At 41.9% G+C, this 23,861-nt stretch overlaps 1 protein-coding gene across 3 annotated transcripts in view; it reads left to right on the top strand.

The window, feature by feature from the left end:
* The window catches only part of STXBP5 (syntaxin binding protein 5), a 641,864-nt gene that overhangs the window by 508,225 nt on the left and 109,778 nt on the right, over nt 1-23,861 (top strand). For all 3 annotated transcript variants that reach the window (XM_077486344.1, XM_077486342.1, XM_077486345.1), the window contains exon 18: nt 6,628-6,779. In XM_077486344.1, the coding sequence (XP_077342470.1) occupies nt 6,628-6,779 (152 nt within the window). The remainder of the gene's footprint in view (nt 1-6,627; nt 6,780-23,861) is intronic.

Raw genomic sequence — 23,861 nt, 5'->3', positions numbered from 1 at the left:
AAAGCATAACAATGGCATGGTCAGCATTGGTACAAACATAATACAGGTCAAGCAACAAATTACATTGTAACACTTAGTCTGCAAAATAAATTGACCAGTCCTGTACTTGGGCAATAACATGCTAGGAAAAGCTTCCAGCCCGATAACGTGGTTGATACGTGGGACCTCTGGGGCTGTCCGCACATCCCCATATCTAGCCCAGGTTAAATAATGACCGTTGCCTATTCATGCAATACAACATGGTCAAACTTTTTCTATATAGACTAAAAAGGGGTAATGGGTCGGCTGTCTAATTGGCTATGTTTCAAAGTTTAAATGGTTTTAGTAATGTATAGGCTAAATAATTTCAAATATCAATGGATAGAATAGAAAATTCTTTCAGCCTCTCCCTGTGTCAAGATTCATTCAGCCTCTAGCCCCGTTGGTCCTCTTTCTCCCAGCTATGTGTATACTCTTTTGTTCCACCCCAAAAATGGGTGCGAGTATCACCCCAAAAAGTGGGTGTGAGTTTTCACAACTACGTACTTGATGATGAGAAATGATGGGTTGTTTCCGTGCAACCATGACAACCTTGTCTGGATGGCCATCTTGGACTCTTAATATTTTCACCACCAGGAGGCAGTATTGTATTAGAATTTACTTTATTTAATTCCTGAATAACCTATTGATTATAGCTTTAACAGGAAGCCATCACCTATAAAGCCCCATACACACTATCAGATCTTCTGCAGATTTTTTTCCTTCAGATTTACCAAAACCATGTAGTGCAAGGGCCTGCCTGATTGCATACAAATTGAAACTCCTAAGGTTTCACCTCATTATATGGTTTTGGTAAATCTGAAGGAAAAAATCAGCAGAAAATCTGATGGTGTATATGGGGCTTAAGATGTATATATCTTGACAAATATGTCAGACTTACTGGCTCTTACTGAAATATATGGTTATGAGATTGTTTGGACAAGGCCATTAACTTCTCGCATACCTTGAAATCTAAGTCAGGCACAAGAAACCTCCCGGTTGTTCAAAATACAAGAATTTTTAATACTTTTAAACTTTTCATAGGATTACATATTTGTAACCCTTATTATTACAATAATATATATATGTGCATTAATGGGTTTTAAGAATATCCAAACAAAATATTATGAATATAAAAATTGAAAGAAAAATAATTAAAATACATAAACCAATATATGTAAAATTATTCACTTAATCATGCATACAATTACTGGTAAAGTAATAACAATACCATATATTGAGTATTTTAGTATTGTTTTCTCAATCCTGGAAACAAAAATTAGGTCTGCGAGCTCAGGGTTCCCTTATCTTGTTTATTTTACTAAGTGTCCAGACCTTTAATTTACATCTAAGTTGATATGTGAGGAGCCTAGTCTCTTAAAAACCCTTTTGTGAGGGTTTCTTAATTTCAAAGACAATGAACTTAAGTTAACCTCTTTTAAAAAAAAATATAGAAGTAATATGGCTTCTGAGTTGTTCATTAAATATATATGAAAAATATACAATATAAAATCCTTCGGAATTAATTATTTTTAACCCCAATAGTCCTATCGCCATTCATATCTGTGGTACCTAAATTTGTATTGCAAATAAGCTCATTTGTTACCAGTCTGTGCCACCATGTCAGGTAAAAAGTGGTACAAAGTAATGCTTGGTAATTATTTCCTGTAGTGTTGCTAGAAAGCAAGTCGCTTGTGTATTACATTTTCTTCCGCTAAACCACCATGATATCTTCTGCTTTGGTCTTAAAAGTAATATAATTTATTCTTAAACAGTGTTCGCGAATTCAGAAACAATTTTTGAGCAGGGGAAGTTCCAATGCTGTTGAGTCACTGCTGGAAAGAGTGAGGGCTTGTTTTAAAAATAATTTACTGTTTGCTAAGAAAATTTAAACACTTGTGTTGCCAAAGCCTAGATACATGTTCTCCAAGTTAAAATCCCTTCATCCCACCAAAAAAAATCAAATCGTTTTCTGTACACTTGAAAAATGCCACTTAACTCAGGAAATAGTTGCCAGTAAGTTTAGGTTTGGTTTGAATGGTTTAGTTTTTTTTGTTTGTAATTATTTATATTAGGAAATGTGATTTTTATGTTTTGTGTGTGTATGTGTTATACTTCTGTTATTAATAAATGTTAAAGAGCAAGACAGCTAAATCCTGCTGATACTTTGTCTGCCGTAATTATGCAAGTTTAACACGAACCCACTTTTGGTCAGTGGTATGGTTTGTTGTAATTCATCTTAATGAGTGGTGTGCAGAGCAGCTGAATGCATCGGGCCATGTAACAGTCTTTTAGACGTAGATTTAAATCACTTCTGGCAAATGATTTCCTTACATCCCATCTGTCTTGTCTCTTTTTTTAATTGACTGATTTGTTTACAGTGTTGAATGAATTCCTGAACTAAATCAGGCAGAAAATCTTTATCCTGTGTAACAACTCCTTTACATTTAATTTACACGGTTTACAACCATCATTAAGCATTCTTTAAGATTCCATCCTTCAATGAATATGTTTTAGAAGCTTTTACTAATTGAGTTCATTAGTTACATAGTAGAATTTTAGTTACGTAGTGATTTAACATGACGTTGTGGTCAGAAGTTGGATTTCTACTAGGATGTCATCTGCATGTTTGTATTCTTTCCCTGTGTTTGCATGAGTTGTTCCAGTTTCTTCCAACTAGTTGGTAGAATAACGGTAACTTACCTTAAAAAGTATTAAGAGAAGAATATTAATAATATACAAGAGAAGTTTTTTTTTTCCTCATCATACTTGGTTGGATGCAGCATCTGTCTGATGCTGCGTCTTGTCCCCCAGCGCCTCTGCACTGAGAACCGAGTGGTCGAACATCGCAGATGGCTTGGTTTTCACACCTCCCTGAGCAGAGAGCTGTTCTCGGTCAGAATCTCTCTGCTCTGCTCCATGCTCACTGGAACACTGAGCTGTGGAGGCATGGGGAGCGGCTGTCTCAGGCTCACAGTGGTTCACTGAGATGGGAGTTAGTCCAGGCACTTGGCGGATCCCGACTTCCATTGTCACAATAGTGCCTGGACTTGACTTTAGTCTGCTCTCTACTGAAAGTGGGTCACAGGAGTGCAAAACTAATTGCACCCCTGTGACCCATAGGAGAATCCCAGTCAAACAAGCTTATGCTGGACTTCTCGTTGAAAGAGAAACTGTGTGCACTGAAAGAGGTTTCCAAGAAAGGCAGTAAGAAGGCAAAAGACCAGTCACTGGTATTGTATTTTTATACAAATAGTGTATGTAATCTCCCTGTAGCTGATATTGCCACATCACTGCCTTACTATGCCTCTTTCTACACTGTGTCTGTTTGGAGTTGGCTTTCTTATGTCAGAGCCTCCAGCAAGAACAGGGAGCAACACTGCAGTGACATAACCAAATCTCAGGAGAAATTGCTTTGGAAAGGTACATTTTTCAGGGTACTGCATAGGTACAATTAACATTTCTAAATGTCCCTTTAACTGCCACAACAAATTTATTCTGGGAGTATGGTTTACCACATAACATTTGCATATTAAATCCTTCCTTTGTATTTAGGCAAGTTTAAAACGCTGTTAGCAGGAATTATTAAAAAAAAAACTAGAAAGAGATATTTTTTAATTCATGCATGTCAGTTTTTATAAAGGATGTGGTACTTAGATTAAATTGCTTACTTTATAAGGGGTAGATCAGTGTTCAGTTTTCATGTACTCTGCAAAAAAAAAAAACCCGGCATAATGTCATTGCTATATCATTTATTGAACTAAATAGTACAATTGTTATCTTGCCTAAAGACCAGACCTAATTTGTAAGGATGGCTTGATGACTAGAAATGGTACCATCTGGATGGCTTAGTAGACATGGCACCAATATTCAAAAAAGGGCAGATATATATATACCTGAAAACTACAGACCAGTCTGCCTAACAGCAATAGTTTGTAAACGGTTAGAATTGATAAGGAACCATGTCCAGGAATCTGCTGCTGAAAATACTATCAGTAGTGACCAAGTTGGATTTATGAAGAACCATTCTTGCAAGAAGAACCTTTTAACGTGAAGAGGAAAGCTGTAATGTGGTTAGAAGAAGGCCTCTGGATGTAGTGTATCTGGATTTTGCCAAGTTATTTGATACAGTAACCCAAAAATGCTTAAAGTGATAGTAAAGGTTAACCTTAAAGGAGTAGTGGTTTTGCACAGAGCAGCCCCAATCCTCGTCTCTCTGACCCCCCCCCCCCCCCCCTGTTGAGTGCTCTATAGCAAGTCACTTACTAAGCTGTCACTCATGCAGTCTTGCTCCTGAGCCACATTCACTTGCCACTTCCCACTCCTTTCTCAACTGTGATTGACACAGGAGCCAATGTCTCTGAATGCTTTGAGCCAATGAGGGAGAGCAATGATGCTGCTTTCATGCACACCACTGGATTGATGTTAGGCTCAGGTAAGTATAATGCATAGAATGCATTAAAGTATAAAACCATCTGCCTTTTTGAACCACTTTAATTTACAAAATTAGGTCTTATGGCATTTTTGCGCTTGTATGTACCTCGATAAAAAAAAAATGGTCGCAGGAGTGTGTCCTTGGGGTAGTGGTTAATGGCATATTTTCAGAATAGTTTAAAGTTGTAAGCAGAGTCCCCGAGAGCTCAGTCCTGGGACCAATTCTGTTTAACTTGTTCATGAATTATATAGAGATTAGAGCTGCAGGATTAATCATGAAAGAATCAGATCTACATTTTTTTTTTCTGATCTTAACTTAAGCATTTTCCTGATTTATATGCAGAGTTCTCTGCTCACAGCTGACAGCGATTTAAAAAAATAAATAAAATAACACAAGGCAGCCTGCCAAGTTTATGACAATATCTCTTAGACGGAGATAAACAGAAACATTGCAACACTTAGTCCTTTTAGATCAAAGGAATGAACTTTGGTCTGTAAATGAGGGACGTTTAACCACTTAAAGAGGAAGTAAACCCTGATGGGTTTTACTTCCTCTTTGTTCCCCTGCAATAAAAACAAAGCCCACGCTGTCCCCACTGGTGGCCGCATCCATCTTTGCCCCTCTTCCTTCCGGGGACTCCGGCTCTGTGACTGGCTCCAGAGCCGTGTGCTTGCACGCGGGAGCCATCAGTCATGGCACTTGTGAAGAAACGGCACGGAGGGTCATATCTTCACAGTGCATGCGCTGATGACATCATCGGCACAGTTTACAGCAAATACCTCCTAAACTGTGCATGTTTAGGAGCTATTTCCACTACCTATAGGTAAACCTTATTCTAGGCTTGTCAGAATCAGAGGTTTATAACCACTTTAAAGACTAAACCTTCTGATATTTGTTGCTTACAAGTTAAAATCAGTATATTTTGCTAAAAAATTACTTAGAACCCCCAAACATTTTTTTATATATAATATAATTTTTTTTTTAGCAGAGACCCTAGACAATAAAAATGGGGGTTGTTGCAATATTTTATGTAACGCTGTATTTGCACAGCGGTCTTTCAAGCGCAATTTTTTGGGGGAAAAAAACACGCTTTAATGAATTAAGAAAAAAATAAACAGTAAAGTTAGCCTTTTTTTTGTATAATGTGAAAGATGTTATGCTGCGAGAATCGTGATCTTTATTCTAAGCAAAAAAAAAATTAATTCTCATTTTGGCCAGAATCGTGCAGCTCTAATAGAGATTGGAATAATAGTAAAATCTCAGTGTTTGCTGCTGATACAAAGTTAAGCAGGGAATTAACGTCACAACAGGTTATAGCAACTTTACAAGAAGACTTTGTTAAAATCGAAAACTGGGCAGCTGTTTGGTAGATGAGGTTTTCATGTAGGGAAAAGTAAAGTAATGCACTTAAGAGCTAAAATATGCAGAGTTAAAATATGCATGCAAGTTACACACTAGTGGGTGAACCTCTGGGTAAATAAAGAATGGAAAGGGATCTAGGGGTCCTGGTAGGTCAGACTCAGCAATAGCATGCAAGGCCAGCAGACTATTAGTATGCATTAAAAAGGTATTTACTCAGAAGATAAAACTATAATTCTACCACTTTATGAAACTCTGAATTGGTGGTATCTTGAGTATGCTGTCAAGTTCTGGTCACAAATCTTCTTGAACTGCAGAGTCCAGAGAAGGGCAACTAGGCTAATAAATGGTTTGGAGTACCTCCAGTTATGAGGAACTACTACAAGCATTACATGTATTCTCCCTGGAGAAGAGATGCTGAAGAAGTGATATATACAAATCTTTCAATGGTGACTCCAGCATTGGGTGATAATTATTTATTAAAAGTCAAAAAAAAAAAACATGCACAGCCACACAATGAAGTTGAATGAGAAATGGTCCAATCTCAAACTCTGTTTAAAGGGTTCTTTATTGTTAGAGCAGTAAGGACATGGAACTGCCTGTCAGTGTGTGGATAAATAAAATAAAAAAATTGATGGGTTTCTTAGCAAGCACAATGTACAAGGATATAGAAAATATGCACACGTGCTCACACAGGTTGAATTAGATGGACTTTTCTTTTATTTAACCTTACAAACTATGTAAAAAATAAAAGTGAAATATTGGTTTTGTTCATTTATATTTTTTCTCTTCTTCTCATCTTACACAACCTTTAGAGTAGTATTTGGCAACTGTAATGGTATTGCAATGGTAGATTATGTCCAGAAGGCAGTTCTGTTGAATCTTGGCACAATTGAACTATATGGCTCAAATGACCCATACCAGAGGCAACCACGCTCTCCACGCAAAACGCGGCAACCCTCAGGAGGTAAGGATGTTTAATGTTTTATGAATAAAGTTATCAATTCTATATTCTGGTGTGGGGAATAGAAAATGTTTGTGTGTTTTAAGATTCTTGAGTAGTTGTCTCCATTTATTAGTGCCTATTTTTATTGACTAAATGTTTAGTTGTTTAAACATTTCTCGTATGAAGGTGTGCATTTTCCTTGAGACAAGTCGAGCATCTCATCTTGGACCTTGTCTTGTATGATCCTAAATGTAGTGATTTTTTTTTTCCATGCTGCCTTTCTGTCTTGTGAAATGCCTTCTGTCTCTATGGCAGGCATGTCAAACTAGTGCTTTTTTTTGGGCTGCCTGCTGTCCTCAGTCCTTTATAGAGCTCGGTAGTCTAAAATTCAAAATGAATGAGGCTCCATCTGTTCTCCAGTTGATGCTTAAGGAAAACTATTTTATGTCTTCTTTCCCTGGGATTAAATGCCAGTTTAATTGTTACTGTAGATTAGGTGCTAAACTGTTGTCCTGCAATTAAGGTGAGGTCCCTTGAAGATTAGTTGAACTCCAGGCAAATAAAAAGGCAAAAATAATGCAGTTCTGTACTCATTAAATGTAAGCATCTTAATTGAATATCAGGATCCTGCAGTGCATTGTACATCAAAGCTCAAACTCGAAAAGTGAGAAGCAGTGCTTGTGTTAACATGGACCAGACTGATTAAAAAAAAAAAAAAAAAAAATTTTTAGGAACTTTTTAGTTGCCCGAGGGACAAGACCTGTACTTATTGCTTTAAGTGATAGCAAACTTTGGTTTAGTAAAAATCTATTCAAGAATATATTCACTAAAAACGTGTGTGTGTGTATATATATATATATATATTATTAATTTTTTTTCTTTTCTTCATATAAATTTACAGGGACATTTAGTGGCTGTGTATGGATTCTTTTTATAGAATAAAGATATTTAGTGTCACTTTAACAACCGAGAAATTTCAGGTATTTCTGCCCTGCCAAACAGGGATGTGCTGTGCAGTAAAGCTGTATAGATCTCTGGATTGGATGGACAAATAAAAATCCTGTGGCAGTTAGAACGGTTTCCTTATTTGTACTTCATCTGTGTATTTAGTGGTTCAAGTTTAATTACACTCGATTTGGCTGACTGTTTCATTTGACAGTTTTGAGTTTGACATGCCTGCCTGCTATATAAGGCTTATTTTATATGTAAAACAAGAAACAAAATGGGAGGCTATAGGTAACTTTGTAAGATATGTCTATATCTTCCCACACTTGAGAAGAACAAGAGTTGCACAAGAATTCAGGTGAACTTGCTATCCTATAATACTGTACATAAAACTCCTGAAACTCCGTTGCATTAGCAATTGAGTGGACAATTCCCATTTCTAAGAGTGGAGCATGCAAAAAGGGGAGAGGTGCTGCACGGTAAGTATGAGCCAGGAATTAAGAGTCACTTATATTAGTTCTAGGCTTGAAAGGACAATGTCAGATTCTCTAAAGTAAGTCTGGTTGTTGCACTTAGGTACAATTCAACAGCCATGTGCAAAGAAACATTCATTGTGTTACAAACATGTATGCAAACATACATTCACTCTGGAAACTCTCATGTTTGATTATAGTTTTTCATCTTGTAAAATAAGTGAGTTCATACAAAGTGCTATTGATTACATTTTAAAGATACATATACAGTACTGTGGAAAAGTATGTGGCACTTGTATAAAACATCCTGTAAAGCAGTAATGCTTTTAAATCAAAAATAAGAAAATATATGTATAGAAATATATCTATCTATCTATCTATCTATCTATCTATCTATCTATCTATCTATCTATCTATCTATATATATATATATATATATATATATATATATATATATATATATAATTTATTTTTTTTTTATTTTTTTTTTCAAACTTCTTAGTGCAGTAAATGGAGGAAAAACATAAATTAGTTTAGTATGAGAGGACTTCCAAAAGAGATGGATAGATAGTTTTAAAAAAAGTGCGGAAACTTTTTGAAGAGCCCTCGTATTTAGTGTGCCTGTTTTTTGCCTTAAAAAAACAGCAGCAATTCTCTTAGGTGCACTTGCATACAGTTATGAACATACTCACATGTTTGTTTGTGCCACACATTTTGGAGGATATGAGACAGTCCACTACATGCTTTGGCCTTCCTTTATACCTTCTGAATGAATGAAATACTTGTATAGCGCACAATGCGAACTGAATCGCCTCTAGGTGCTGTGGCGAGCTTTGATCATCTGCTAAAAGAGTCTTGAGTTTTTTCCTAAAAGCCAGGTGATTTTCTTCCAGGCGGATGTTGATTGGTAGAGCATTCCATAGCCGAGGCCCTTGGACAGCGAATCTCCGATCACCCTTGGATTTATACCGGGCTTTGGGCACGAGGAGGAGGTTTTTGTTGGCTGATCAAAGACTGCGGTTTGGTGTGTAATGATTTATTTTCTCCATTAGGTATTGCGGAGCTTCTCTATGCACGCATTTGTGGGTGAGGCAAAGGGTCTTGAACGTGATCCGATTTTTTACGGTTAGCCAATGTAGGCTCCTCAGCGAAGGAGCGATGGATTCCCAGGGTTTTTTTCCTGTTATCAGCCGTGCCGCTGTGTTTTGGATCAGTTGTAATCGCGCAAGTTGATATTGTGGTAATCCTATGTAAAGTGAATTTGCGTAGTCCAGACGTGAATTAATGATTGTTCCAACTACCACTGCTTTGTCATTCTTTGGGATAAAAGGGATGAGTCTGCGAAGCATGCGCAGCAGATGGTGAGATCCACTGACTACAGATCCTATTTGCGCATCCATTGACATTTGGGCATCTAAAATAACCCCGAGACTCTTCGCTTTGGTCTTTGGGGAGATAGTCTGCCCAAAGACGGTTGGTGGAGACCAGGAGGTTTTAGTTGCGGGCTTATGATTAGGGTGAAAGATAAGAAGCTCTGTCTTTGATTCGTTCAGCTGGAAGGAGTTAGTGGTCATCCAGTCCTCTATTGATTTGAGGTAGTTTTCAAGTTGTTGTTGGTGATCTTTTTTTCCATTTATCCGGAAATAAAGTTGCGTGTCGTCAGCGTAAGAGTGGAAGCAGAGATCTGAGCATCTGATGATTTGAAGGAGTGGGTGAATGTAAATGTTGAAGAGAACGGGTGACAAAGGAGAGCCTTGAGGGACTCCGCAGGTGACTGCCCGAGTTTCGGAGAAGAATTTTCCTAGTTTCACTGTCTGTGACCGATTTCCTAGGAAGGACGCGAACCATTGGAGATCTATGTCTTGGACTCCGGCTACTTCTGTGAGGCGGACGAGTAGAGTATTGTGATCTACTGTATCAAACGCTGCACTTAGGTCTAGCAGTACGAGGAGACACGGCTCTCCGTCATCTGCTGCTTCGAGGGCGTCATCCCAAATCTCGAGGAGAGCTGTTTCTGCTTCATGACCCGGGCGGAAGCCTGATTGCAGCGAGTCCAGGAGTTTGTGAGTATCCAGGTGAAGTTGTAGCTGATGTACTACAGCTTTCTCCATGATCTTAGAAATGGTGTTGAGGCTTGTAATTGGCCTACGGTTGTTTGGATCCTGAGGGTCCAGGTTTGGTTTCTTGAGTAGAGGTTTGACGATGCCTTGTTTGAGGATGCTGGGAACAATCCCTTCGTGGAATGATCGGTTTATGAGGTGGGTTATGGTTGGAGCCACGATGTCGGAGCATTCTTTCAGTGGATTTGTGGGGATGATGTCAATAGGTGAGGTACTGTCACGCAGTTTATTAATGATGTTTTTTGCGGTGTCTACGGTAATAGGGGATAGTGAAAATTTTGGCGTTTGCGGTATGTTGGTGCAGACATTCTCTTTATGTATTTGCTGGCTGAGGTCGGATGTTTTCTTCTAACAAATTGTTTCCCTGATGGTTTTGACTTTATCGATGAAAAAATCCGACAGTTTGTCACAGTAATCCTGGGATTCACTTTCTGGGGGTTCTAGGCACACCGGATTCGTTGATTGATTAACCAGTTTAAACAGTTCCCGTGGTTGGTTTGCGGCCATTGAGATTGTATATGAGAAGTGGTCCTTTTTGACTTTGAAGATTGCTTTCCGATAATTTTCTGTGAGACCTTTGTAGTTAAAGTGGTTTTCCTCGGTGGTATTTCTTCTCCATGTTCTTTCCGCTCTTCTGCATTCTTGCTTTAGTACGGCGAGGGAGCTATTAAACCATCCAGAGTTTTTCTTCCGAATGAGAGCCCTGCATTTTGGTGCTGCCGAGTCTGCTGATTGCAGCAATGCTCTGTTTAGGGAGTTGAGTGTTTCCTCCGTAGAGTGGTTTAAGGTTATTGTAGTTATCGTGTTGGACAGAGTGAATTTGAAGGATTCGGAGTACAGTTTTTTTATGCGATCTTGTCCAGTGCGTTGTTGTTACAGGATTCCGTTTTTTGTTGGTGATGTTGGTAGCGATTTTGAATTTGATGGCGTGGTGATCTGTCCATGGCAATGTTATGTTGTTGAGTAGGTTGACGTCAATGTTCTGTTTGAAAAGGAGGTCCAGGGTGTGTCCTGACCCATGCGTGGGAGTCTTTATCAGTTGCTGAAGACCCAGTTCTTCTAGTTGATTGATGCAGGCAGTCACGATGGGGTCTTTGGGCTCGTTTGCCCAAAGGTTGAAATCTCCGAGCGCCAGGAAATTTTTGAATTTTAGGGTGTGCATTGCAAAGGATTCCGTGAGGGGTGAAAGAAGATTGGACTGTGGTCCCGGTGGTCTGTAGCACAATAGAATATGAGTGGTGTCATGGGGTGTTGATTGAAGAGGTAGCATCAGGGTTTCCATAAAAGGCACTGGGTTCTGAGATGATGGTTTAGTGAGATCCAGGTGACCTTTAAAGATCACTGCTAGGCCTCCTCCTTTTTTCCCTATCCGGTGTTCGGTTAGGATCCTGTCGTTTTCCGGCACCAATTTGGTGAGGATGGTGTTGCAGTCAGAGGTTAACCAGCTTTCGGTGATGAAGAGGCAGTCTACATTGTTCTCGATGATGAAGTCGTGTACTTCCAGTCTGTTTGACTGCAGACCTGGCGTTAATCAAGGCGCAATCTAATTGTAGAGGTCGAGTAGATGTCTTCCTGTGGTTGGGAGCTGCTTGTCGTCCGGTTTTTAATAGTTGTTCTCTTTGAAGTATTTTTTGTATGGAAGATGGCAATGTGGTGTTGATGTTCCTTAGTCTGTGCAGAACTTCAGCTGAGTAATTGAAGTAGCACATGGTTTGTGGATGCTGTTGATGGTACTATGGGCCTAAGATGATGATCCTGATCAGGGTATTGGTCCTGAGGAGGGGCTAGGTATCAGACTTGCCGCCGTGCTTGAGGCTATTAGCGCGCAAGTTGATCAGGGGATGCCTATATGGATGCGGAAGGAGTTGTTGTATTCGGTTGCTGGCTGTTCCGGCTACCTTTACTTGAGGTGAAGGTCTCCGCTCAGCAAAGAAGTATGGCTGTGATCTGGAGTAGTCGTCCTAGGATAGCGTGAAAAATGGAATGGAGGCCGGAGGTAGGGGTATGCTAACCTACGGTTGTCCCTGATTGTTCCAGAGGAAGGCGAAAAACCCCCCTGGCAGTAGCAGACAAACGCACCAGTGGGGCAAAAATTCCTTCCTGACCCCCGTAGGCGGTCGGACGGAGTCCCTGGAACAATCACTGGGGGGGGGGGGGGGGAGTGGAGGTTCAAGCTTACCTGGCTGCAGTGGTCCCCTTTAAACACTCTGGTTCTGGTGAATCTGGCTTGCTGTCAGCCTGACGTTTCTGGAGAGCTGTCTGGTTGCCCCTTGCAGTGGGATCTTTAAAATGGAGGGGAGGATGGAGGTAGGATAGAGGTTAGAGACTCCTGTCTTAACTCCTGTTTTCAACTTCTGTTTATTAACGCTCCACTTTAGTTCAAAAATCCACTTGTGTTCACAAAATCCACATGCGAGCCACCATCAGGGAGCAAGCTCCTGGAGGAGTTTGTATAACTACCTTTTATACACCTGTGCACAATTAACCCCTCCCCTAAATTGGCAGGAAGAAAGAGGAAAAGGAAAAGTTTAAAAAGTGTCAGAAAAAAGGTCTTTTAAAACCTGCTAGCAAATGTATCAAATAAAGGAGGGGAGAAAAATAAATAAAACGCCCCCAAAAACAACACTTGCATGCTGAAGCAGTCAAGCAGAAGCAGTCAAAGCACAACTCCTGGTTAACTCTCCACTTTAATTCAAAAATCCACTTGTGTTCACAAAATCCACATGCAAGCCACCATCAGGGAGCAAGCTTGTGTCTGCAAGTAATTCAGACTGGCTGAGTGATATTGCCTGGGTTTTGTGGGGGCCATAACCTCAGTTGCAGATGTCCCAATTTCCCATTTTGCTGTAAATTTGGGGTGTCAATCTGCAGAATAAAGTTAGGATCAGATGCCTTCCTGGTGGCACTCCATGATTGATAAACATGTTTTTTTTATTTATTTATACTCCACCATACCTGCCAACATGTATCCATGTTTATCTCAAGCCCTTTGGCTGTATACATCTGTAAATAAGTTTGCAGCGTTTCAGAAGAGGTTCAGCAAGGCTGCTTCATTTGCTAAATGGTCATTGTTGTTTTATAGGAATATCCACCAATATGTGTTTACCAAGTGGAAAGCATAATATATTTGTATATTGGGTAAAGCTAGTCTGCATTTAGAGAAAAGGGAGCAGAAGTGTTTTTAGAGATGAGATCCTCTAATATAAAATGAAAACCAGTCTTTTTATGTGTTTCTTTTAGGAATGTACACAAGAGAATTAGCTAGGACATATAGAAAGCAAGAGAAAAATACATTTTAATAATGTCACCATTAAATTAAACAGCAATTTGAGGGGACATCCATGATCCTGGGATTTGGCTATGGCAGGATTAAGGTTATTTTCTATGCACTGAGTTTAACTGGAGTTTGGATGTCTAAGTATACACATTTTTGTATCACTTTAAATGTAAAATGCGTGGCACTTTAAATGGTTAGAAAGAATGCTTACAGATGCCTCTAGGTCTAAGGGAATAATATTGGACAGTTATTCTCTCAAGCCCTTCGACAGCAAAGCTGTCTTCTCAAAGGTGTCCGTTTATGAAGCAGTGATCAGCAGTGATCCAGAGGATCGCTGCTGATCACAGCCCATAAACCGTTTATGAACCAGAGATAATCGGGGGAGAAGTGTTTGAACTTGTTCTCCCGCCGATTATCTCCGCACACTGAGAATCCTCATTGAATGACACAGTAACGGCCAGCTTATGAAGCTGCGATCTGAGCGCTTCACTGGCAATCTGTGTCAGAATTCACACTCCCCGATTCACCAACTCAGAGGTGGAGAATCAGGGAGTGAAGAGGGAATGTGGGGGGATCTGAGGAGGAAAGAGGAAGATAATTAACTTCCTTATGCCTCGTTCAGACCCCCCAACACTGTAACCATGTCCCCCTGTCATATTTGTGTATACATATATAATGTGTGTGTGTGTGTGTGTGTATGTGTGTATATATATATATATATATATATAGTGTGTGTATATACATGTATATATAATGTGTGTATATATTATGTAGGGGGACTCTTTATTTTACTAACATTTAATCACACCGTGTGTCAGTGTATTGAGCTGTGATAATTTATCACTGCTCAATAAACTGACATCTCTGTGAATTTCTAGTACTGTAATCTCATAAAGTCTCATGAGATTGCAGTATCAGGGGCCGTTCTTCAGTGTTAGAAGCGTTTGTAGATCGCATCACTCCTCCAAAGGTGAAGCGATCTACTCCGCTTCATAAACTGGCACACAGAGGACAAAGATCTCCTCTGTGAATGCCGGAGAATGAAGCAGTGAATAGATTGCACTGCTTCATAAAAGGACACCAAAGAGCCTAATGTTTCAAATGTTGATTCACCAGTCCAGAGGGCCTACTGCCATTTTTATTCACCCTGGCCTTATGCTTTCAAGTGTAGGTAAGTTGTTCCACCTTGGAAGGATGGGCATGGCATTGTTGTCAATCTCTTCTGCTCATCATTCCCCCATAATACTGCTATCCTGAGTTGTAGTATAACTGAGAGCAAACCCCTTTCTGATTAGGGAAGTCCAATGGATGGCAGAGCTGATCTCTCTTGCTATCCTATAGACATGCATTCTGCTGCCATTCTGGAAACTGCACACAGAAATGACAAACTGAGCTGTTATTGCTCTGCAACTTGTTTAAAATGGCTTCCTGCTGTCCAGCAGAGCTGAGGATGACAGCATTTAATGCAGGAGAGCCATACAGAGACAGGAACGTGATTGTCTAAGGGCCGTTTTACACTGCTGTGTGGTGCGAGATCTCATGTGATTCGCACTGCAGTGCAAATCACATGTGATGTCCGTGCGATGCAAATTCAGCCATACAGATAGTATGGTTGAATTTGCATCACATTCGGACCAAACTAGCACAGGACCTTTTTTTGGTCCTCAGCAGAATCGGATCGTATGGGTGTTCACACACATGGAATTGGATTCCTGTCCAAATTTGCAGATCGCACTGCGATATGCAACCTGATTTGGGGGTGATTACATTTTATAAATTACACTCCCAGCAGTTTGCATAGGGCTTGTTAACAGCTTCCGGCAGACATGCAATGCGGGAACCCTGCGAATCCACTACATCAGTGTAAACCAGCCCTAATTCCTGAAACCATAATTCCTGTATTTTCTATTGCTGCAAACTTTTTAACAACAAACTAAAGGCTGCTGACACAGTCCCTTTGGGAACATCTAAATATTATTGCATTGTGTCACATTTTGCAAAGTAATTTTTTTTTATACATTGAGTAGACCATAAAATACCCTAGACAAAAATATTTGTAAATTATATAAAGTGCCTAAGATTTTTGCACAGTAATTTATATCCAGATATCGGTATCTGTGAAGTTATGCCATTGTATAAAGGAGGCCATTTAAAGTAGGCTGCAGCATACAAATTTAATAGTATCAAATGTTGGCTCTACATAATGTTTTGTTAAGGTTCATAACAGCCCAACAATTAGTTGTTTTTGGTGAAGTGGTTTTAGGTTCTGAAAACAAGTGTGTAAAATTGTGTTCCCACATATTCCCTATCCTAAACCTTAGGCTTACCCTCTTTCACTCGAAAACTTAAAGGAGAAGTTTAGCCAGAACTTTTTAGGCTGGGCTTCTCCTATGGGTCACAGAAGTGCAATTCATTTTGCACTCCTGTGACCCGTTTTCAGTGGAGAGTGGTCTAAAGTCTGCTCTCTGCTGACGTCACTGCAGTCAGTCAAGGCAACGTGTCATCCCGACTCCCGAAGTCTGGATCCCCCAGCTGCCTTGACTGATGACCGTCTCAGTGAGCCTCTGAGATGGCCGCTCCCCACCCCTCCACAGCTCAGCACTCCAGTGAGCGTGGAGGAGTAGAGCAGAAGAGATGCTGACTGACAGGCAACAACTCTCCACTCGGGGAGGGGAGACGAACAAGCCATCTGCGGTGTTCACTGGCTCGGTAACTTTTTTCTACAAATCAATACACACTTATTGCGAATACATATCGGTCTAAACTGATGAAGAAATTTGTCTTTTTTGGATATTTATTATAGCAAAAGTACAAAATGTGTTTTTGTTTTTTTCAAAATTGATGCTTTTTTTTGTTTATAGCGCAAAAAATAAAACCCTCAGAGGTGATCAAATATCACCAAAAGAAAGCTCTATTTGTGGGGAAAAAACATAAATTTTGTTGGGTACAACATCACATGACACAATTGTCAAAGCGCAGCAGTGCTGTATTGCAAAAAAAGGCTTGGTCAGGAAGGTGGCAAATCTTTCCAGGGCTGAAGTGGTTAAGGTTTATTTTTGCCATCTTTTTCCCATTGGGGAGATTTCCCTTTACTTCCTGTCCCATAGCCAAACAGGATGTGAATGCAAATTACGGGAAATCTTGGATACCGCCAGGCCAATAGAACTAGAATATTTCCCCTCTATTCCTTTTCTGGGGACAACCCAAAATGTGTGATTTTTCTTTTACTTTCATTGATCATGATAAACAGGACAAATGGAGAGAGTGACTCTCCTAACAGGGACACACAGCAAATAAAAAATGACAGGTGTTCTAACACATCTCCCCTCTATCCAAAACAAAAAAAAAAGAAAAAAAAATGCTTTTAGTTCTACTTTGTACTATACTAAGGCCCTTCACATACTAGCACTGTTACCAGATACACATGTAAGACACATTGCAGTATAGCAAATGTATCCTTAAAGTGGACCTCCACCCTAAAGTGGAAGTTACGCTCATTGGAACCCCCCCCCCCCCCCCCTCCGGTGGCACAATTGGCACCTTTCAGGGGGGGTGCAAATACCTGTATAATCCAGGTATCTGCACCCACTTCTGGGAATAGCTAGCCACAGATGCCACCCCCCCCCCCCCCATTGTGTTCTTGGAAAAACACAGTTCTCAGGACACAGCAGGGACCAGTCTCATTGTGCTCCGCGACTCATGCATGCGCAGTAGGGAACCGGGCAGTGAAGCCGCAATGCTTCACTTCCCGATTCCCTGACAGAGGATGGCAGTGGGGGCAGCCGAGAGATGAGCGATTGCTCATCATCTGCTGCCGACATCACTGGACCCTGGTACAGGTAAGTGTCCATTTATTAAAAGTCAGCAGCTGCAGTATTTGTAGCTGCTGACTTTTAATCTCTTTTGTTTAAGGTGCAGCTCCTCTTTAATGAGTGAACTTCTGGCATAAAATGCAATAAACATGGACCTAAAGCAAATGAGCACAACATACCGCAGATTGATCAGCATATATACTACACTTGTACTTTTGAGGCTATATTTGGAATGAATTTGAACACAGTGCAATGCACAGAGTAGTCATTACTATGCATTGCATTAAGGTGTGGTAAATCACAAGTCGCCACACCAGGGTGTGAAAGGGCCTAAGGAAATATCTGAGCAGTAAAGTGCACTGAAAAACATACTAAAACATGCAGCAATGTGTTTCGATGCTTTTTCAATAATTTCAGTGGAAACTGTGACTGGACCTTAATACTTAACCTGACCCCTAAAATGAACACTCAAACCATACTTTAAGGCTCCATGCACACTAGCGTTTTTCATAAGTGCAAAAAAAACTAGAAAGAAACACTGGAGGAAAAATGCTGATAGTAGCATTTTAGAAGCTTTTAGGAGCATTAGGGTTTTTGCAGTACATGAAGAAAAAAAAAAAGATAGAAAAAAGCTGTTGGGAGCATTTTAGTAGAATTAAGAAGCAGCTAGGAACATTAGGAACATTTAGGTATCTGTAGGATGTTTTTTTCTGCAGTAGAAACTCTCCAAAAAACTCTGCAAAAACCATTTTCCTGAAAGGCTCCATGGCAGCATACGTGTGGGGTAGCCCTGCCTCCATGATTACCCAATAGGACCCAACTCCCATAAATCTTTGCTCCTGGCTACTATCCATGTTCCTTTTTTGTCCTCCTCAGTAGGACCAGATGGTTTCTTTCCCGGAAACAAAACTTCACGACGATCGATTGGCTGATTGACTGAGAGTTTTTTCCTCCGATAGGCCCTGACTGTTAAGCAGGGTATGGAGTGTAGTGAGTAGCGCTGAAGAAAGGATCTCCTACCTGAAGTGCGCACGGTCTGTGTCCCGTTGCTATGGGTGACCATTATCTGCTTGGAGGTGCGGCGTGTGTGTTCCAGTCCGTTCGGCCAGGTGATCGTTGGTGGAGTGGTGAGCCTCTTGTGTATCCATGGCAGCAATGTATTTGTGTGTTTTCCCTTTTTTTTTGTTTGTCTAAACGGTCTCCTCTATGCTGTTTGCGGGCGCTTCCGCGTTCCAGCAAATCTCTCTCTCCTACTTCCGGGTTACACAGGCGTTCTGTGCATGTGCGAACCCGATGTGAAACCGAGGCTTGGTTCCCGCGCATGCGCGCCTGACGTCGGCAATGACGTCACGGGCGCCACTTTTAAAAATCTCTGGAAGCTGTCAGAACCCTGGGAATGTTTACAGTGGACACAGCAACTTCCCGGGGCTGACAGTTCGGCGGTTTAAGGTAAGAGCATGTCCCTTAGGCTAGGGGAATGCTTACTCTTCAAAAAAAAAAAAATGCATTTTATTTATTTTTGGTTTGCAGTACTTCTTTGATCTGTTCGGTTTGTTTGGGATATGAACGCCTTACTGCCTCCTAGTGGCCAGCCCGCTCATGTTAGGTAGGTTGCTAGCATTGTTTTTATAATGGGGAGCATTTTGCATAGGTAGGATTGACTGTGTGTCTTTTTCTCTTTCTGTCTGTTTTGTTTTACAGCCCTTCTGGGTCTGATCCACAGCATAATGCCTCTAGATGCAGTGGATCATCAAGATCACACCGCTATAAATCCTCCTCAAGGTCTAGCCAGCATAGGTCAAGGTCTGAACGACGTGATATGGATTATTCTCACCCCCCTGCTGCTCACTCTAGCAAGAGGCCGGAAAAATCATGCTGGGGGTGCAGGATGCCTGTTTCATTAGACAAATCCCTATGCGATCACTGCTTCTCCAAAGCTGCAGATGAGAGGGATGGTGCAGACCAGCGTTTGGAGTCGATAGTAAGACGGGTTGTGAAGGAGTCTCTGCAGGAGAGGGATGCGTTACAGTCGTGTGAATCCCCGTCTGATTTGTTGGTCCCTCCAACTGGAGAGAACCCAGGAGACATGGGAATCCTCTCAACCAAGTCGCCTTTCTGCTCCCATCTCAGACAGTGAATCTGACTTGGAGGATCCTGGTTTAGGATTTGACTATGGACTGGTGCCTTCATTGGTTAAAGCAGTGAGAGAAGCTCTGAAGTGGGAAGACCCTATTACTTCCCCACCAAAGCAGAGAAAATTCTTTAAACAGCTCAATAAGAAGCGACAATATTTTCCTTTCCTTTCAGAGTTAGGTGACATTATCACCGAGGAATGGAGCAAGATGGATAAAAAGGGTTCCATGCAGTCAAAGATCCTGAAGCTATACCCTTTTAAGGAAGAGGATGTAAAACACCTGGAGTCAGCTCCACTGGTGGATGCAGCGCTCATGCGTTTGGTGAGATATGTAACCCTCCCTTTAGAAGATACGGTATCTTTTAAAGATATTTTAGAAAGACGGATCGATTAAGACCTGAAAAGGATCTACCTGACTTCTGGAATGGCTTGCAAACCAGTGCTTGCAATGGCAGCGGTATCTAAGGCCATAGAATCCTGGGCTGATAATGTGGAAGAATTCCTGAGGGGTATTTCTATCGAAACAGCAAAAGACTCCCCTATCCAAGAAATCATAATGGTGTCTGCCTTTTTGGGGGAGGCATCTATTGATGTTATTCGCCTGATATCTCGGGATATGTTAGCAGCTGTCTCAGCACGCAGTGCGTTATGGCTCCGTCCATGGCTGGCGGATCCAGCATCCAAACAGGCCTGGTGCCGTATTCCTTTTGAGGGGACATCTTTGTTTGGTAACAAGCTGGATGCTGCCATATCCCGGGCTACAGGTGGGAAATCTGGGTTTCTTCCCCAGGATAGACGTCTTCAGAGTCAAAAACTTCAATTTCCAAGGAGACAGTGCCCTGATCGTGCCAGGGAGGCGCGTAGCTATAGACCTGGTCGAGAATTCTCAAGGTCATGGAGATCCAGGCAGTCTTCTTTTAAAAATACCTCAAAAGGGGGTTCGTCCGGCAAGCAGGATTCCGCTAAATCCTTTTGAAATTGGGCCCGCTCAAGCTTGTCAGGTGGGGGCTCGTCTTCTCCATTTCAGGCATGTTTGTCGTCCTCAATCCGGGATTTTTGGACAGTAAAAACAGTTTCCTCGGGTCACAAGTGGGGTTTTGTCAACACCCCAAGGTTAAGATTAATTCCCACATCTCTTCCAGAATCAGAAGAGAAGAAACAAGTCCTATTGATCTATGTGAGCTCTTTACTGGATCAAGGCGCAGCCGTACCCGTTCCAGAAGAAGAATGTGGCGAGGGCATGTATTCCCCTCTGTTTATGGTTCGAAAGAAGAACGGCACATGGAGGCCGGTAATAGATTTAACCCATCTCAATTCCTTCATTCACAAAGAGAAGTTCAAGATGGAATCTCTGCTTACCATCCAGCAGTCAGTGCATCTGGGGGACTGGATGATATCAGTCGACTTGAAGGATGCATATTTCCATGTGCCCCTGGCAAAAGAGTTTCAACAGTACCTCCACTTTGCGGTAGGCAATCAAAATCTACAATTTACATGTCTTCCCTTTGGGTTAACGACGTCCCCATGGGTCTTCTCCAAAATTCTTTTGGCAGTTGTGGCCCTTCTCAGAGTCAAAGGTGTTCGTCTCCACCACTATCTCGACGACCTACTTCTGCTATCTCAGAACAGAGAGCAGCTCTTGGAGCACAAAGATCTAGTTATCTCCACCCTGCAGGAGTTCGGGTGGCTTCTGAACCTAGAAAAGAGTCACCTAGATCCAACTCAGTCTCTCGTCTTTCTAGGGGCGCAGTTCAACACGGTGTAAGGTACCATCTCCCTTCCAGAGGAGAAGGTTGGAGTCATACGAGACAGGATTCATGCAGCCCTTGCATCATCCCATCTTTCAGCTTTCCAATGTCTGAAGGTGATTGGCACAATGTCAGCCACCATTCCCATGGTAAAGTGGGCTCAGTGGCACACTCGTCCCTTTCAGAAAGGATTTCTACAACAGTGGGACTTATCCAGCCAGACAAAGCGCATATTCCTCACTCCAGTCATGAGGACGTCTCTTCTTTGGTGGCTGCAGGGGAAGAACCTGCGCAACCACCATTCGATCATCCCAATCTCATGGGTCACGGTAACATAGGATGCCAGCAACCGAGGATGGGGCGCTCACTGTCTTTCAGATGTCGCTCAGGGCAGTTGAGGGCGGCCTTCCAGGCCCTTCTGTCATTCCACCATCTGATGGCGAATTCCTCAGTAATGCTAAGGTTGGACAACACAACCGCGGTGGCTTATGTAAGGAAGCAAGGGGGAACTCGCAGCTGGTCTCTGTTACTGGTGGTGGAGCCGATAATGAACTGGGCTCAGAGGAATTTGTCCAACCTTTCCGCGGTCTACATCCCAGGGGTGCAGAATGTTCAGGCGGACTTCCTATCGCGTGTCGAGATGGACAACGAATGGTCCCTCCACAGGGAAGTATTCGAATGGCTCCTGACATTGGGATTGTCTCCGGAGGTCGACCTGTTCGCTTCCCCGTGCAATCGGAAGCTACACAAATATTACTCAAGGTTCAGGGATCCTCAGGCATATGGGATAGATGCCCTCACAGAGCATTGGAAGTTTCAGACAGCTTATGCCTTCCCTCCAGTTCCGGTGATCCTGCAGTTTCTTCGGAGGCTCAGGACCGAGAAGGTAGAGATCCTTGCGGTGATTCCATTCTGGCCCAACAGGCCTTGGTTCCCTCTACTGCTGCTCCTCAGTTATCAAGAGTCGGTTCCCCTGCCTCTCAGGCCAGATTTACTATCTCAAGGCACAATGTTACATCCATGCCCATCATGTCTACACTTCAGGGTATGGTTTTTGAGAGGGAAAGGCTAGAAGCTCTAGGTTGTCCGGAAGAAGCTATTCCAACCCTTCTCAATTCCAGACGAGGGAGTACTAACAGAGTAACAGAGTATATGAGCGCATATGGTCTAAGTTCTCAGCCCATATGTCCTCCAGAGAAAATTCTTGTAGTTCTCCAACTGTACAAGATATACTAAGCTTTCTCCAAACAGGCCTTGATTTACCTTTGGCAATCAGTTCATTGAGATTCCAAGTATCCCAGCTTTTACGGGTATTTCATGGGCGAATCATGCACTGGTACAGCAATTTTTCAAGGGAGCTATCAGGCTCAGACCCCAAAGAAAACCAAGGTTTCCTAAATGGGACCTCCCTTTAGTGCTGGACTTTCTTTCAAACCTTGGAAAGGATTCTAGAGAACCTCTGTCCGTAAGGGATCTCACTCTCAAGACCATCTTCTTGGTAGCTATAACCTCAGCCAAGAGAGTTTCAGAGATTAGGAATCTAGGTTCGGAAGAACCTTTTCTGACTTTTTTTCCAGACAGGGCAGTATTGATTCCCATGGTGGGATCGAATCCCAAAGTAACCTCTGTCTTCCATGAGAATCAGGAAATTGTGCTTCCTACTTTCAAAACTTCGGAGAGTCGGGATGTTCATCCTCTGGACGTAGGACACGCACTAAATCAATATTTGGATGTCACGGCTCCTTTTAGGCAAACAAAATTCCTTTTTGTTCTCCCTCATGGCAAGAATAAAGGATTGCGAGCTTCGGCCAGATCTATCTCCGCCTGGATCATTCAGATCATCCAGAGGGCATACAGAGCAAAGGGATTGGCTCCTCCTGAGGCACTAACGGCTCATTCAACACGGAGTATCTCAACATCGTGGGCAGCTTCTCGACATGTTGCGCCTGAAGTTATCTTCAGAGCGGCCTCTTGGTCTTCCATTGATACTTTTGTTTCTCATTGTGTAGAGCCAGCTGCTCTGTCCTCTGTTAATTTCGGTTTGCAAGTTTTTGTCGGTTGACAATGCTAAATAAACTTTTGTTCTTTGCTCGACATTTTGCCCACCCAGGTGTGTTTGGCGAGTTATTTCCCACATGTATGCTGCCATGGAGCCTTTCAGGAAAACGGAAAATTTATATCAAATACTTACCGTAATTTTCCTTTCCTGATAGGCTCCATGGCAGCAGGAATTCCCTCCCAAATGTCTGGAGTAGGCTAGTTGCGGAACATGGATAGTAGCCAGGAGCAAAGATTTATGGGAGTTGGGTCCTATTGGGTAATCATGGAGGCGGGGCTACCCCACACGTATGCTGCCATGGGGCCTATCGGGAAAGGAAAATTACGGTAAGTATTTGATATAAATTTTCCGTTTTATTCCTGCTCCCAGACACTGAAGCTCAAAACATGCTAACAGTAAGGATGAGCTCAGGCATGTTCGCATCCCCCGCGTGCAGCGCCTGCCAGGAACTCGGCGCAGTGCTGTGCTAATCAAGGCAGTGAGACATTGCCCCGATGCGCGACTGCAGAGATCGGGCAATGTCTCGCTGCCTGTG

Source organism: Lithobates pipiens, unplaced genomic scaffold (genome assembly GCF_037356315.1).
Source record: "Lithobates pipiens isolate NorthernLeopardFrog02 unplaced genomic scaffold, aLitPip1_a1.2 Scaffold_18, whole genome shotgun sequence".
NCBI lineage: Eukaryota > Metazoa > Chordata > Amphibia > Anura > Ranidae > Lithobates > Lithobates pipiens.
The sequence above is the reverse complement of the archived record's forward strand: the minus strand, read 5'-3'. Positions and strand labels throughout refer to the sequence as shown.